Source organism: Microtus oregoni, unplaced genomic scaffold (genome assembly GCF_018167655.1).
Source record: "Microtus oregoni isolate MIOR12 unplaced genomic scaffold, Mior012 000010F_ref0000083, whole genome shotgun sequence".
In the NCBI taxonomy this organism is placed as follows: domain Eukaryota; kingdom Metazoa; phylum Chordata; class Mammalia; order Rodentia; family Cricetidae; genus Microtus; species Microtus oregoni.
Window position 1 is genome coordinate 2,425,399 of NW_024543069.1, and position 16,763 is coordinate 2,442,161.

A 16,763-nucleotide genomic window follows, 5' to 3' on the forward strand; every position below is an offset into this window, starting at 1 on the left:
CCTGTCTTTAATTGATCCTCGCCTCAGCTTTACTAAGTTTATTAAATTCTTGCTTCCTTTTCTGTGTAAAGGAAGCAATAATAGTATTTACCAAATAGGTTATTTGAAATTGGGAAATAAAATGTTTAAATGATATATAAAGCACATAGTAAGCTCTCAGGAAAGGTTAACGCTTAAAGTATTTCTTGATCCAGGTGTGGTGTGCATACCTATAATCCTAGCACTCAGGAAGCTGAGAGAAAAGATGACGAGTTTGAGACCAGCCTTGGCAATGCAGAGAGACTCTCTGTAAAATATAGATACATATTTCTCAGAGGTTAGAAGTGTAGCTCAGTGGTAGATTGTATGCCTAGGGTCTTAATTACTGTCCTATTGCTGTGATAAAACACCATGACCAAAGCAACTTGTGAAAGAAAGCGTTTAATTTGGGGCTTGGGTTTCACAGGGTTGAGTCCATGACTATCATGTCAGGGAGCATGGCAGCAGCTAGACAGGCATGATGCTTGGAGCAGCAGCTAGACAGGCATGATTGTAGTAATAAGAGCGGCGGGGCTGCGTTCCCAGCACCCCAGCCGCCTGCCCGGCTAGCTTATGCCCGAAATAACAACACACAAACTGTATTCATTTAAACACTGCTTGGCCCTTTAGCCCTAGCCCTTACTGGCTAATTCTGATATCCCGATCAACCCATTTCTAATCAACTGTAGCACCGGTCTTACCGGGAAGATTCTAGCCTATGTCCATCCTGGGTCGGAGCTTCATAGCGTGCGTCTGCCCAGGAGCCAGGAGCATGGCGTCTCTCTGAGGCGTTTGCTCCCAAGCTGAGAGCTGTGGAGTCTGAGCTCACTTCCTCTTCCTCCCAGCGTCCTGTTCTGCCTACTCCTCCCACCTATCTTCCAACCAATAAAATGGGCCAAGGCAGTTCCTTTATTAGCCAATGACCTTCCTCCATCACATGATGCTTGGAGCAGCAGCTAGACAGGCATGATGCTGGAGCAGCAGCTGAGAGCTCATATCTTGAACACAACTATGAAGCAGATAGACCGAAAATCATATGAGTCTTTTTAAAAATTTATTTATTTATTTATTTTATTGAGAAAGGGTTTCACTGTGTATCCCTGGCTGTCCTGGACCAGGCTGACCTTGAACTCAGAGATCCACCTACCACTGCCTGCAGAGTGCTGGGATTAAAAGCATGCACCACCACTGTCTTGTAGATGGAAGTTTCTTCCCGCCTGGTCCTACAGCCTTTCAGTCCCAAAGAAACATACAGAGGCATATATTAATTATAAACTGTTTGGCCTATTAGCTCGGACTTATTATTAACTATCTCTTACAACTTTAATTAGCCCATAATTCTTGTCTATGTTTAGCCATGTAGCTTGGTACCTTTTCTCAGTAAGTCATTTTCCTCTTGCTTCCTCTGCTTCTGGATAATAATTGTGTCTCTGCCATTCCTCTTCCCAGAATTCTTCTTGTCTGGTTTCCTCACCTATACTTCCTGCCTGGCTACTGGCCAAGCAGCATTTTATGAAACCAATATGACTGACAAATCTTTACAATGTACAAGAGCATTGACCTACAGCAATCCCTGGCTCTTAGGAGTCTTTTGAAACCTCAAAGCCTGCTCCCAGGGACACACTTCCATCAACAAAACCAAGCCTCTTAATCCTTCCCAAACAGTTCCACAAGCTGAGGACCAAGCATTCAAATATGGGGGCCATTCTCATTGAAATGGTCATACCTAGCATGTGAAAGTCTCTGGGTTCAATTCCTGGCACAAGACCCTGAATTGGATGATGATAATGATGATGGTAATGATGGTGATGATGATGATGATGATGGTGATGATGATGATGATGGTGGTGATTTGGTGTTAGGAATCAAACCCAGGGCCTTCTGAATGCTCCTGTCATGTTGCTGATCTATACTTCCAGCCCTGATGTTATATTAATTTTAATCAATGACCTTATTCACCTTTCTCATTGTACTTTGCACGTAAGAATCATTTGAAGCTACTTGCAATATAAGCCCCCAGCCCCACCCCACTGTGTTATAAACCACCAGGACAGCAAGTGGACGTTAGAGTCAAGCAGTCCTTATCAGCCATTGGCTGCAAGCCACACTGCACGCTGCCTGCTCTGCTTCAGCCGGCCTGGCCTTTTTCAACTCCTCCGTGGGGTTTCTGCCTTCAGGTGGCTGTCCCATTCCTTCCTCCTGCTCCATGCCCTCTCTCCCGTGGTTTGTCTGTCCTTAGTCCTCATTCTCCATTTCCTTCCCAGAAATTCTTCTCTAGCTATGCTCTCTGAGGCAAGCCGCTCCTTTTTTGAGACAAGGTCTCACTATGTACCCTTTACTGGTCTAGAACAGTCTCTATACGTCTCTGTAGACCAGGCTGGCCTTGAACTCGTAGAAATATGCCTGCCTCTGCCTCCCGAGTACTAGAAATAAAGGCCTGCGCCATCGTGGCTAGCCACCACCTAATAGCATTTTACCTCTATCCTGTCACTTCCCATCCTGACCCATGGCATTAGTAATGTCACCCGTGGGCTGTTTGCTCATTGGTCTTCTAGCTCTCCGTCTAGAGTAAGTTCAAATGGGCAGAGGCTTTAGCTCTGTGTATTACATCCAGAATGTCACCCGTGGGCTGTTTGCTCATTGATCTTCTAGCTCTCCGTCTAGAATAAGTTCAAATGGGCAGAGGCTTTAGCTCTGTGGATTGCATCTTCAGCAGACTGGTGTCAGAATTGCCCAACTTGGCTTCTCAATGCAGTCTGCAAGACAGGTGTGAGTGACCCTTATCCACAGACCTGTTCAGGCTTGAACAGGTTAAGTACCAGTTTGACTGACACATCACAGAAGCTAGACCTAGAATCAATAGCATCCTGATCTTTATGACAGCTTCAAACACAAGAAGACACCGAGCCTTGCATATCTGTAACTGTTTAAATAGAAGTACACCAAGCTAGTAACGACACCAAGGTATAACATATACAATACAATCCAAGGGAGACCATAGTGTGGATTTTACCAAAACAAGCTGGAAATTTTCCTCCCAAAGCGGTTTGAATGTTATTTTTCTGACCCCTTTTCTTATTGGCTCAGAGTGAATACTGAGGCTCTCTGCTTGGACTCCCCTCCTAAGTGCTATGTCTAGGAAAGCATTTCAGTCAGGTGCAAGTTCCCATAAAGTTTAGTTCAATCATGGGACTCCCTCCAGACCCTGTTTGACGGGGAAGGTAGTCTTAGAAACACTAGGAGTCCAACTGTAGAGCACCAGCCTAGATTCAAACCAGTGGTAGTGTAGAATGTGGAATAAATGGCACTTGGTATTGAGATAGCATGGTAATGAATGTTAAGGTGTGGTGGTGGTCAGGAATGGTAGGCATCTGGGGCATCTGGAACATGACGTCGGGAGGTGGGGCCACATTACAGGTGGGCAGGAGACTTTCAGGGAGGAACCAGAAAAGTAGCTGGGGAGAGATTGCGACACACTGTGATATCATCGAGAAAGTACTTGACCTAAATTCCAAAAGCAACGTGGACCATCAAACCTTTAAAATAAGAGGTGGATGGTTTACTGTCTGAATGGCAGACAGAGCGGTTGAGACTGAGGGTGGGCACCAGGTTAGCGTTTACTGAGATGCTCAGCTGATGTCGATAAGTGCCTGGACTAGAGAGTATCACCGAGCCCAGAGCAGAAGACGTGTTTCAGAGGAAAGAGGACATTCATGAGAGAATCTGCCTCCCTCACATAAAAACCTGTGTGTTTTAAGAAGGCAATCTGTTGAGCGAAGCCAAGATTGGGAGAACTTGAGCCACAGAAATGGGCTATTTAACCAGGACCCAGCAAAACTTCAGTGTGCTTAGCTCCTGCACAGTGCGCTACAGTTAAGTTGGCAATTGTTCATGGAAAAAAAAAAACCACAAAATGTCTTTTTAAAACTCACAACTATTTAATACATAAAGTAAGGGCAAAACAGGACTATATAAAACACAGAAACTGGGGTTGGAGAGATGACTCAGCAATTAAGAGCACTGGCTGTTCTTCCAGAGGACCTGGGTTCAATTCCCAGCACCTACCTGGCAGCTCACAGATGTCTGTAAATCCAGTTCCAGAGGACCTAACACCATCATGCAGGCAAAACACCAATGCACATAAGTAAAACAACAAAAATACCCACAGAAATAAAGCTTTTGCTGCTTTATGTATGGGGTAAATAACTCCATATATTTTTAAAGGAGATTTTTATAGGTATCAAAGTATTTTCTTTTATTAAAAAAGAATGCAGCTTAGGAAGTTGGAAGACAGGTATTCAGTATAGGCAGAGGCAGGAGAATTAGTGTGAGTTCAACTGCAGCTTGCCCTATATAATGAGACCCTATCTCAAAAAACAAACACACACAGAAACTCAAGAAGCTCAGAAAAGAGCAACATGATAAGTTATGAAATGTGAAAGGACATGGTGCGTGTGGTTCTTAGTCCTGATTGGTGGATGGTAGGAAGATGCACAGCTAATGTGTGGCGCATTTACATTCCTGACACCAGACCTAGGGAAGACAGGAAAATGAAGGCTGTTAATAATCTAACGTAATACTAACCATAAAATCCTTAATGAAAATGCCTCTGAGAGTTCTTCATATGTCAGGACTCTGACAAGGAAAATATGATTATCTCAAAAGAAATTGAGCAAAGAACTTAGAAAATTCACAGGAAAGTTATAAATAGCTAAAGAAGTCACATTCCAGAGATTAGGCCTCACACACACACACACACACACACACACACACACAGAATCTTTATTCTATTTTTTAAAAGTGATAATAACCAAGGGCTGTAGAAATGCTTCATCAGGTAAAGGAACTTGCTGCACAGCCCTGCGATCTGAGTTCAGACTCTGCACCCACGTAAGGTGGAAGGAGAGAACAGCTCTCAGATTTGTTATTTGACCTCAGGGCTTGTGGAGAAAAGGGAAGTCAGCTGGACCAGAATATAACGGGTATTTCAGCTAGCCCCTCAGCTTTTGATTCAGTAATTTCACTAAGAATTATGTCTAAGGAAATCACTGGATAAGATGACGATTTACAATAAGAATATTGTATTCTCTATTTGACATAGAGTTTCTATATTATAGTAAGAACTAGAAATCATTACATTTACAATATTAGACACCAGTTGAGGTTCTTCTCAGCCCATACAACTGATTGCTGGGTGATTATTAAGACTGACTGGTTGATTGATTGACTGATTGAGTCTAAGGATTTCCAGTCAGGGCTGAGCACAGCCTTACTCACAGCCCCAAATGGGTGTTTTTGAAACAAATGACGTAAGTGTTGGTATAAGTGACTATATTCATGTTTAGAGTTCTGGCTTTTCTCTGTGAGCTCACAGTGTTTACAGTATATATATATATTGCATATATACAGTATGTATACACAATGGATACAGTATATACAGTGTATACAGTATAGAGAGAAGAATGACATTTTGTTGCAGAGAGAATGGAAGAGTCTAAGAGGCTGCCATGCTCCACTGTGCTAGCAGCCCAGTGTCTTCATGAGCCAAGAAATGCTGATGGGCCAGAGAGGTTAAAAGGTCAGGGCTTGGAGGAAGAGCACAGGATGCAATTATTGGTAGCTCGAGCCTGACTTCACTTTGAGGCTCTAAGGAAGACATTAAACACTGGCATACCTCCATACGATTTGCACTGAACTCATCTCAAGCTAGCTAGAGATATGAGAGGGTAGATTCGAAATAGACGAGACCGAGATATTAGGAGGCTGCTGGAGTAACCACTGAGAGGCTCTGATTCAGTAGGAATGAGGTTGCAGAACTGCAGCGAAGGAGATTGGCACCAGACTGGTGTTGCCAGTTGACAGCAGGTTCAGTGGCAAGGGTGTGATGATGCCCTCCTCGGAGGTGGTTAACTCTAAAATTACTAGACACCAGGGATGGTAGTATTGTCTATAACTCTAGCACTTGGGGGGTTCAAGTAGGAGGATCACAAGTTCACAAGTTAAAAGCCAACCTGGACTATGAAACAAGGACCAAACCTCCCCATCTTAAAATAATGGGGTTAGGTGATGGAGCAGGTCACACACTCATAGGGCCCTGACTTCGAATCCCAGCGTGAAAAAAAAGTGAATAAAATTAAAACTGGAGGGCATAGGGTGTGGCTTGTGGCAGAGCATTTGCAAGACCCTGGGTTCCCTCCCCAGAATCTCAGAAATAAACAAATAAAGAGCAAAATAACTGAATTTCTATAAAATGGCACTCTCTTCCTCAGGAAGGAGGGGTCTCTCGTTACTGTCTGATGAACAAGTTAGAAAAGAATACCTACGTTTGGGGCACATATCGTTAATAGCAGCACAAGGCAGGACCTTATGAGTTTGAGCTTGAAGCCAGTTCGGTCTATAGAGTGAGACCCTGACTTACAGAAGAATAGAAAGGAATTCTTAAAGACGCTTCGACACCGGAGACCGTAGGATGCCAGGTGCCCTGCTAATTTCAGTGCCTCTAGAACCATTGAAGATTCTTCACGTTAAAGTCCCCCTCCCACCTTTCCACCCAATGCCTCTTAACCTATCACAACTAAATCTATCTAACGGCTCTCACCCTCCTTGGGGTGAATGAAGCAGTTGAAAGTAAGCTCTGAGCCTTTCCTACGTGCAGAATCGCTACCATTCTAAATTTATAAATTATAAATTTACAGACCAGCGAGAGGCCGTGGGGAATTAGCGGCACGTATCTTAAACCCCTCCGTCATCTGGTCGTAGACGATAGGAGCAGATGGCTAGGGCTCTTTGAAACAGGAATGCTCATTGCCTATACAAGCCAGACTCAGTATCCCGGATAAACCGCTACAGTTAATTGCCATGGGTAAATCTTTATAAAGATTCTCAGCCGAGCATGAGAAGGTTAATAAAATCAGGTGATTAACAGCAAAGCGGGGTGCCACCACGCTGATTAGCGCCAGTGGACGAAAGTCTGTCACGTGCTCACGTCTCCATGCCGGCACTGCCAAGTGCTAAAGGAAACAGAATGGCGGCCGGTGATCTAAGAGCCTCTTTGCTCACAAAGCCAACACTTGAGCTAGTGCCTTGTTATCCGGGTTCGACAGATGACCAGGGGACGCTGTCAGTGTTCAGCGAGGCCCCATCCAGCAGCTAACAAGGATGTTGACAGGAAGGGGATATTCGGGGTGAGAATGCCCCTCCCCCATCAACTGTCAGGCTCCCCACAAAGACCAGTGGATTGGCCTGGAGCGTCCTTTCCCCCCCCCCCGCTAGGAATGCATATGGTTCTGCCAGCCTCTCTGTTGATGGACACAGACGGTGACCACCTGTCAACAGCACCAAGCTCACCCTGGCCTCTGGCTGCCCTTCTACCCCTGGGGACAGTGGCATCATCTGTGTAGAGATGGATGGCCTCAGCTGAGGGGCACTAGCCACCCCACAATTAGTGCTGAGCTCAACAAGTCTCAGCTGTGAAAGCCAGGAGCCAGCATTTACAAACCACTAGCTTTCTTCACTTCAAAATGCGTCTTTCTCCAGGGACACCCTTGGGAAGCTGAACCCCAGGGAGCACTTGCTGCTACCCACTCAAAGGTGCAGTCTTTTTTAAGGTAGAAATCATATAACATCAAATTCAATATTTCAAACACTGAAAAGTGTACAATTGGTGGGCTTTATATTCATAAAATTGCCCAAATATCATCACTATCTGGTTCCAGAATGTTTTCATCACCTACACAAAGCAACTCCACACCCTATAAACTCTTCTGCAAGCCCTGGAGAAACACTCAAATACAGAAAGCAAAATAAACCAAGTAAGAAGGGGGTTAGTAACCATAGGCTGATAGGCTCTGGTCTTGGTGACATTTTACATTTTTAGTGTCTGTATATTACTTCATGTCCTTTTCTGGTCTCAATTTCCTCCCCCATTGCCTCACTCCTCAGATTTCAGAATACACTGAACTCAGACCAGAAAATGCCAGTAATACGGCATAGTATTTGAGATATCTAAACGCAGCATGGACACTGACCGTTAAATAAACGTTGCCATTGTCTAACCCGTTCTACATTTGAGGCGACACACTCCTTCCTCAAAGCAGCACGTGACAAGTCAGGGTCAGCCTCTGCTGAGTGAGAAATGTGTCAGTAGGCTGGAGGAGCACTGTTAGCATGTCACAGTCCCGGACCCAGACACTGGCAGCAGTGCCCACGCCCTGAGAACCCGAGGGAAGGAGCCTTTGCATCTATCCGTGGCTCTTCCACACACCATGGCCGGAGGTCGTTTCCTGACTGGTGGGATCTCATGAGTATCTGCCCTGAATGGGAGACATTCATTATGTGTGATCCAGAGATAAGGTTGTCTGATGTTGTGAGCCACCTTCTGCTGAAGCTTTGATGGGAAGGGAATGTTGCCCCTCAACGGATCATGCGCCATGGATCCCTAGGGAGGATGTTTTCAGAAGGAAGTTTCAGGATTCTCTATGCCTTCCTCCCACCAGCTGCTTGAAAGACAAGAATCCCCTTAGACCAATAAAGTTCTAATAAAATATTTGTAATATAGGGCTCATATGTCATTACCAAATATTTGCATTTCCAAAAGTAATTTCTAAAAACTTTACAGTAGGAAATTTAACATGACCTTGCGTTAGTTTTATATCCTTCTGTTTCCTGAACAGATAAAGCAAGGAATATGTTAAAGTGACATAAACCAGTCCAAAGAGCAACTCCAGCTAGAGAAAGGGAGAGCCATTGAAAGGACCACTTAAGCCAGGTACACGCCTTTAATCCCATCACTGGGAGTAAGAGGCAGGTAGATCTCAGTGAGTTTGAGGCCAACCGGTCTACAAAGCAAGTTCTGGGACAGCCAGGGCTGTTACACAGAGAAACCCTGTCTTGAAAAACGAAAACCAAAACAAACAAACAAAAAGAGGGCAGCTTAGGCCACACCATCCGTATCCAGCATTTCCAGTGTGGTAGACCCTCAGGAACTGGGCTGAACTGAATCACACATCTCTTAAAATAAGAAGCAAACGTTCCGTCTTCCCTTGGGATGTTTGAATTTCCACTTGACTTTGTTATTAAAGTACAGTTTAATTCAGCATGACGATATTTTGAACAGCAGATGGACAGAGGAAACTTTGAGCTACAGAGAAACTCGGGGACAGCATCTGCTGGCCATACATAAAGCCTGGGGTTTGAGCCCCAGCTTCAAAAAAGAGAGAAAAAAAGGAAATTTCCAATTCATGGTCCAAGCCTAACAGGTCTCCTTATGTGATAAAAATTTAAAAAAATAAATTGATTTCTATCTCCAAAAGGGGGGTGTTTCCAATTTATGGCCTAGGCATAGTCCTAAAAGGTCATTATACATGACAAAATTAAAATGAAACGCGAATTCCTGTAACTCACTATGTACTTACTTCGAAGTACAATGTTGTATAAAATCTAACATTCTCATGGAAACATTTTGAAGGATTTTTTATTTAAATCTGGTTCATGCAGAAAGAGTGTTTCCAAAATAAAATCAGAAAATACTATGTCAAACAGTGAAGACTAAATAAGGAAGGAGTCCTTTGCGTTGCTATGATACCTATCCCTGGAACCATGGGTATGGGGTGTCCTGTGATTTATGTGATGTAGTGTTGAGTACCACTACAGGTGAGGCACAACCTGAGCTCTGGAAAAGAGACTCCCTGTGATCAGGAGCTTGTTGGCTTCAGTCACACTGAAAATCCACCGTCCATCAAGTTGAGTCAGGATTTATGCCCCTTTCAGTGTGTGAGGTACTAAGAATGTCACGTAAAGTTCTCCCTCAAAAGTGCTCTGGGAAGTCAAAGTGGAGGATGATTACTCCCAGGAGAGGAAGGAGGGCAGTAACTAATTCTCAGGCTTTTGTGTTACGTTGTTACTAAGTGTCCATCCTAACCAGGCTAAGTGACTTAACTTCAGGGTCAGTGTCCTTAGCTTCTGGTTAAGGATATCCAGATGATGTCATTGCCATCACTACTACAGTTCCTAACTGGGAACTAGACTGAGCTGGAGCCAGGCATCATCATGTTCTGTGTGTATTAACCCACTTCATCTTCACAGCAGTCCAGCGGAGCGGGTCACTGTCATGGATGGCGTCATCTTCTCTTGAGAAGCTGAGTGTCAGTGAACTTAGTTCATTGGTCTATGACCATTCAGCTCCGTGGGTGATGGAGCTGGGTACAAACTGCTGAGTGTATCTCCAATTAAGCAGTGGCTGTTTTAAATAAGATTTAGGAGACTTCCTGGGTCCCCAGACCTCTTCAGGGGTCCCACAAAGTGAATACTGCATTTATAGCAGAATAATAAAGATAATTTTTCTTTTTATTCTCTTTCTCTCAAGTGTGTGTGTGTGTGTGTGTGTGTGTTAAAACTTTCCAGAATCTGTATGTGTTCTGCAGAATGAATGCAGAAACAGAGAGGAGAATCCAGCTGTCTTCTATCAAACTAAACCCTGCAGAGATGTACTGAAATGCAAAGCCATGCCACGCTCCTCCAAACATTTTCCATCTTACAAATATTGTTTGTTTGCAAATTATTATTCATAAGTCAACATTAGTATTTAAGTAACTTGACTTTCCATATATTAATAAACAAATTTTTGTTTCATTTTTATTGTGACGAGTATCTATGGAAAGGAAAGAATCCATATATACCAAAGTTCCTTTCTGTTTGTTTGTTTTCGAGACAGGGTCTCACTGTATAGCAGTGACTGTCTTGGAACTATGTAGACCAGGTTGGCCTGGAACTTACAGAGTTCTGTCTTCCTCTGCTTCCTGAGTGCTAGAACTAAAAAGACTTCCACCACCTAGCCTGGCTCAAAGGCTCTTTTAAAGTCCTCAATGCTTTATAAGGAGTTTAAAGAGGCTCTAAGGCCCAAGTCCTTGAGAGGAGCAGAGGTGACCTTGGAGTCAGATGCACCTCTTCTTGAGGCCCGACATGTCAATGTCATGTCAACGTCACGTCAACGCTTGGGTGCTAGCATGCCAACAGCTTTAGTGACTGGGAATGAAGCAGAAGAGAATGTGTGTCTCTTCCCTGCAGAGTGAGCTCTCCGTGTTACCCACAGGTGATGGAGTTTTACTGCCAGTCCTGTGAGACGGCCATGTGTCGGGAGTGCACCGAGGGGGAGCACGCGGAGCACCCCACGGTGCCGCTGAAGGACGTGGTGGAACAGCACAAGGCCTCACTTCAGGTCCAGCTGGATGCGGTCAACAAAAGGTGCCATGCCCCTGCAGACTCCCCACCCCATGTGAGGCCTGGCCTCCACACCTGGTGTTTGAGATGCTAGGGTCATGCCAGCCTGTATATATAACTCCGTATGTTCTACATTCTTCTTGATCATGAGCTCTCAGAACCTCCTGCCTGAAACCAGAACCGAGATTTTCCTTGGACTTGTGTTGCCTTGCTTCCAGATCTGTGGTGGTGGCTGGGATGGTTCTGTGCATGAGACCCGTCCAGTGGTGCTGAGCAGTGATCGCTCAGTTTTCCTAGTGTGTTTGTTTTCAGGTTTTTTTCCCCCTTTTGCATGGATACAAATAAAAGCAATACCTGTGTCCTATATGAGAGAGACTGACCTAAAAGAAGGCATTAACAACCAGCTGAAAGACAGACAAAGTACTCAGTAGTCCTACTGATAGTCAGGAGTCCCAGCGAGAAAAAGATCATCTTTCAATGTCACCTAAAGGGACTTGAAAACGTACAGGACGTTCTCCAGATACTCTGAGTTCAGAAAGTTTATGTGACTGGAAAAAATGATGAAGCTAGACATTTAGAACACAGTAGTTCTCAACCACAGGCAATTCTGACCCCCCACCCCCATCCAGAACACTTGACAATACTTAAAGGCATTTTTGGGGTCCTAGCAGTGGTGGGGTGGGGTATGCTGTTGGCATTGGGTAGAGGAGAGAACACTGTTAAACACCCTACATGCACAAGGCAGGAAAGCCTATCACACTATCGATAGTTAACTTGGGTGTCTGAAGGTTAATGGAAAGAGCTGTGACCCCGAAAGTCTCGTTCGTTCGTTCATTCTATGGCTCTTTAAAGATGGTGAGAAGCGACTTTAAAAGGGGCATTTTGCTCTTAGAGAAACGGAAAGGGTGTGGGTAGACTTTGGAATACTTCTGGGTGGATGTTAATGATCCTTAACGACTCTCCTGTCTCTCAGACTCCCTGAAATAGATTCCGCTCTTCAGTTCATCTCAGAAATCATCCATCAGTTAACGAACCAGAAGGCCAGCATTGTAGATGACATCCACTCCACCTTTGATGAGCTGCAGAAGACTTTAAACGTCCGCAAGAGCGTCCTGCTGATGGAGCTCGAGGTCAACTATGGCCTCAAACATAAAGTAAGACTCTGGCTGTCCCCAGGTTTCCTCTAAGGGGTGTGACACCGGGGCCACTCCGTTCACAGCCGTGGTCTTTAATGTCACCATTGTCCAGTGGACTCCTGCTTTCATTTAGTAGGAACACCCCCTCCCCAACTTCCATTTTTCTTTTGGCGAAGCTGGGATTCTGTCACCTTCTGTAGCAATTCATAGTCTGACGTGAGAGGTAGCACGTCGTGTTTTCAGGTCTTAGAGTTGCCTGGAATGTTTTTCCTCCCGTAATTATAATGTGGGCGAGCCTCTTAACTGCCCTCACCCACACTAACCTGTTCCTCAACTTCAAAGCCAATCCTGACTGTAGTCTTTGTTTGGCTCTGCCGGGGCAGAGAGCTTCTGCTATTCACGTGTGGAGACTTCTCCAATGGTTGGTTTTTGTTCCTTGAGGTAGTAGCCAGGCAGCTCTGAATGGCAGGGAAAGCTACGGAGTAAAGACTATTTCACATCAAGCAATTTGTGTCTCACACTGGGGGTACCGACCTATCTGCCTCGCCTTATGTAAACAGATGACCCAAGAAACGCTCACGTGTGGGTGATGAGGCAGGGAGAGGCGGAAGGGAAACCTCCAGAAGGCACTGGTAACATTTTTCGCCTGAGTTCACTGGGTTAAATGGAATGCAGCTCCTTTGGAGCCAGCTGAGTGGGCGGGTATAGAAGCCGGTTCTTGTGCACGGAGGGCTCTGCCCCAGCTCCTGGCAAGTGTCCTGGAGGAAGTGCTCACTGCTTCTCTGTGTGTCTGGCAGGTGCTGCAGTCGCAGCTGGATACCCTTCTCCAAGGCCAGGAAAGCATCAAGAGCTGCAGCAACTTCACGGCACAGGCTCTCAACCATGGCACGGAAACCGAGGTGCTACTGGTGAAGAAGCAAATGAGCGAGAAACTAAACGAACTGGCGGACCAAGACTTCCCTCTGCACCCGCGCGAGAATGACCAGCTGGATTTCATCGTGGAAACTGAGGGACTGAAGAAGTCCATCCACAACCTAGGGACCATCCTTACCACGAACGCTGTCGCCTCAGAGACGGTGGCCACGGGCGAGGGGCTTCGGCAGACCATCATTGGGCAGCCCATGTCAGTTACCATAACCACCAAGGACAAGGACGGAGAGCTGTGCAAGACAGGCAACGCATACCTCACTGCCGAGCTCAGCACCCCCGACGGCAGCGTGGCGGACGGCGAGATCCTGGACAACAAGAACGGCACCTACGAGTTCCTGTACACTGTGCAGAAAGAGGGGGACTTCACCCTGTCCCTCAGGCTCTACGACCAGCACATCCGAGGCAGCCCGTTTAAACTCAAGGTTATCCGCTCAGCCGACGTGTCCCCCACCACCGAGGGCGTGAAGCGACGCGTCAAGTCCCCCGGGAGTGGTCACGTCAAGCAGAAGGCTGTGAAGAGACCCGCCAGCATGTACAGCACCGGCAAGAGAAAAGAGAATCCCATCGAGGATGACCTCATCTTCCGAGTGGGTAAGGAGTGGGTGCCATACCTGGACTGGGTAGTTGGGGAGCCATGACAAGTGTTCCTGCCAACAGGAACTCTACATTTTGGAGCAGGTTGGGAGCTTCTAGTTTTGTTAGGCTAGCATAATTATGCAGACTCTTTGCAAATGTGCCTTCTTCCTCTCCCATTCTGCTCCTCTTCTTTCTCCTCCTATCCCCTCCACCTTCTTCTTTTTTAAGAGATAAGTACTGCCAGTAAGAAACCGAAAACAAGCCAAAAGAGAAACAGAGAATTCCCAACATTCAGAACCTGACATTTTAAAGGATTTTCAGAATCCTCCTCCCTTTGCTGGGAGTGTCTTTGGAGGACTCCTGCCTAACCCAAAGACAGAAGAATCCTTGCCTCAGGCAAATACTTGTATTTCTGTGAAATCTGTGGGCTTGGGCAGTGGCAGTCCCACAAAAGGAGTTCTAATACCTATGTCTCCACTCCTGCAAGGAGTGGGAGACCTGTGGGGGCCAGCTGTGCTGGGCTCGCTGTGGGGCCAGCCCCTAAGACCCAGGGTGGAGAAGGAAGTGGGGTTTCAGATGAAGCCAGAAAGTGTAGCATGACCTCAGAGATGGGAATGTGGAGTTGCCCCTCCCTCTGACTTATTGCCCGTCACTATTTGTTTTAACTGCTTACTTTCTCCAGAGAAAGCAACCTAAACATACCCCCCTACACACAAAAAAAGGCTCAGTTCCTTCTTAAGGAAAGTAAAAGCTTATATCTTGTTTCAAAAAGCACCTGCAGCGTGTCTCATTCCCCTGTGGTGTCTTCTCCTGCAGCCTGCCTCATTCCCCTGCCGTGTCTACATCCCAGTGCCTAAGAGTGCCGCACAGTTTAACTGGCAGTACTGCAGAACTTCCCAGGGTGGCAATCTGCTGGTACACACTGTGCACTGTGGGAGCTAAGGGTTTGAAAGCGCCAGCCAACTTTTCTCATCTGTTTTCCACAGACCATCTTGGGAAACTAAGGTTCCCTGGAGCATCTGTGGGCCAAATTGCTCAGTTAGCACTCTGAATCCCGGACAGGACTGTGCTGTGGAACAACATGTAACCTGTCTGCTCAGAGCAGTCCTTTCTTGGCCACCCATGGGTACAGGGAACAAGCTGGGACAGACACGGGGCTGGATACCGCCAATCCAGTTTCTCCACTTACACCTTGGCTATATCTTTCTGCTTTCCCCAACTTCAGCTTCCATGGTTATAAAATGCAAAATGGTTCTCCAGATTCTTCCATATTGTCACATTGAAGGGGGGAGGGAGGGGCAGAGACTCTTTGACCTACCAGTTTTATTTCCTTTTGGGAAATCCTCCTGGTAGTTCTGGACCATGTTAGCTCCATTTAAATGTATAAGGAACCTTCGTACTATTTACATAGTGGCTATAAGTTATAAGTGCACATTCTTTTTTTTTTTTTTTGGTTTTTCAAGACAGGGTTTCTCTGTGGCTTTGGAGCCTGTCCTGGAACTAGCTCTGTAGACCAGGCTGGTCTCGAACTCACAGAGATCTGCCTGCCTCCCGAGTGCTGGGATTAAAGGTGTGCGCCACCATCACCCGGCATAAGTGCACATTCTTCTCAGCAGTGGTGAGGCTTCCCTTTATCCAGAGTCTCAACGACGTTTAGCTTGTGTGTACCAGAAGAGGACACCAGATCTCATTATAGATGGTTGTGATCCACCCTGTGGATGCTGGGAATTGGAAGAGCAGCCAGTGCTCTTCACCTCTGAGCCATCTTTCCAGCCCCCCCCCCACATTGTCTTTTTTAAAGTATTTATTATTATTATTATATTAATTATTATTATTATTTTCATGTGTGTGATGTGGGTGGGGGCAGAAGTGCCTCAGCATGCATGTAGAGGTCTGAGAACAGCTTGTGGTTAGTTCTCTCCTTCCTCTATATGAGTTCCGACCATCAGACTCAGACCAGGTCTGTCTGGTAAATCTTTACCTGCTGCACCATCGCACTGACCCCAGTTTGTCTTCTCACCATAGTTGTTTGGAGCCAGAGGTACTGGTGTACCGCTATAATTCCAGCATTTCAGAGTCCGAGGCAGAAAGATTGAGAGTTCAAGACCAACCTGGATTACATGAGCAAGAATTCTCTTAATTTCTTTTTATATGAGCCTAACAAAATTGGTAACAAAAGCAAAAGCATTAAACTAAAAAAGCTTCTGTTTAACAAACAAAACAATCACCAGAGTGAAGAGATAAAATAAAAGAGATTATGAAATATTTGAGTTCCTTATATATTATGGATATTAATACATTAGTAGGTATATGGTTGGCATCAATTTTCTTCCATTCTGTTTTGTTGCTGGTGCATTAGGCTCACACCTAAAAGCACCTTTGCTCAAACCAGGGTTGTGAGCTTTCCCCCTGTGCCTCTCCTTGGGGGGTTGCAGTTTCAGGTCCTAGGCATGGAGTCTTTAACCCAGTTTCAGTTGCTCTTTGTGTTTGGTATGAGGTCAGCATCTAATAATCTTTGTGTTGACCTCTGGATTTCCCAGCACCATTTGTTGAAGGGACTCTTCTGTTCCCTTTGTCCATTCTTTGTCACAAACCAATTAATCAGCGTGTGGCTTTATTTCTGAGCACTCTATTCTTTGTTTGGTCTGTTGAGTGTTTGTTTCTGCGACAGGGTCTCCCTATGTATACCAGGCCTGACTTAAATTCTAGATTCTCCTGCCCTACTGGATTGCAGATATGTGCCAGGATACCCTCTGGACCCTGTATTCCAGAAATATATGTGTGTTTTTTAGTCCTAATATTATTCTGGTTTTGTCCGAATAGCTTTGAAGTAGATGTTGCAGTCAGATAATGTAATGCCTCTGGCTTTGCTCTTCTTCCTCAAAA

At 45.5% G+C, this 16,763-nt stretch overlaps 1 protein-coding gene across 5 annotated transcripts in view; it reads left to right on the forward strand.

Annotated features, from left to right (window-relative positions):
- Trim2 (tripartite motif containing 2) overlaps positions 1-16,763 on the forward strand; it is a 93,768-nt gene that overhangs the window by 51,362 nt on the left and 25,643 nt on the right. For all 5 annotated transcript variants that reach the window (XM_041658957.1, XM_041658956.1, XM_041658959.1 and 2 more), the window contains exons 4-6: positions 11,108-11,259; positions 12,209-12,389; positions 13,169-13,892. In XM_041658957.1, the coding sequence (XP_041514891.1) occupies positions 11,108-11,259; positions 12,209-12,389; positions 13,169-13,892 (1,057 nt within the window). The remainder of the gene's footprint in view (positions 1-11,107; positions 11,260-12,208; positions 12,390-13,168; positions 13,893-16,763) is intronic.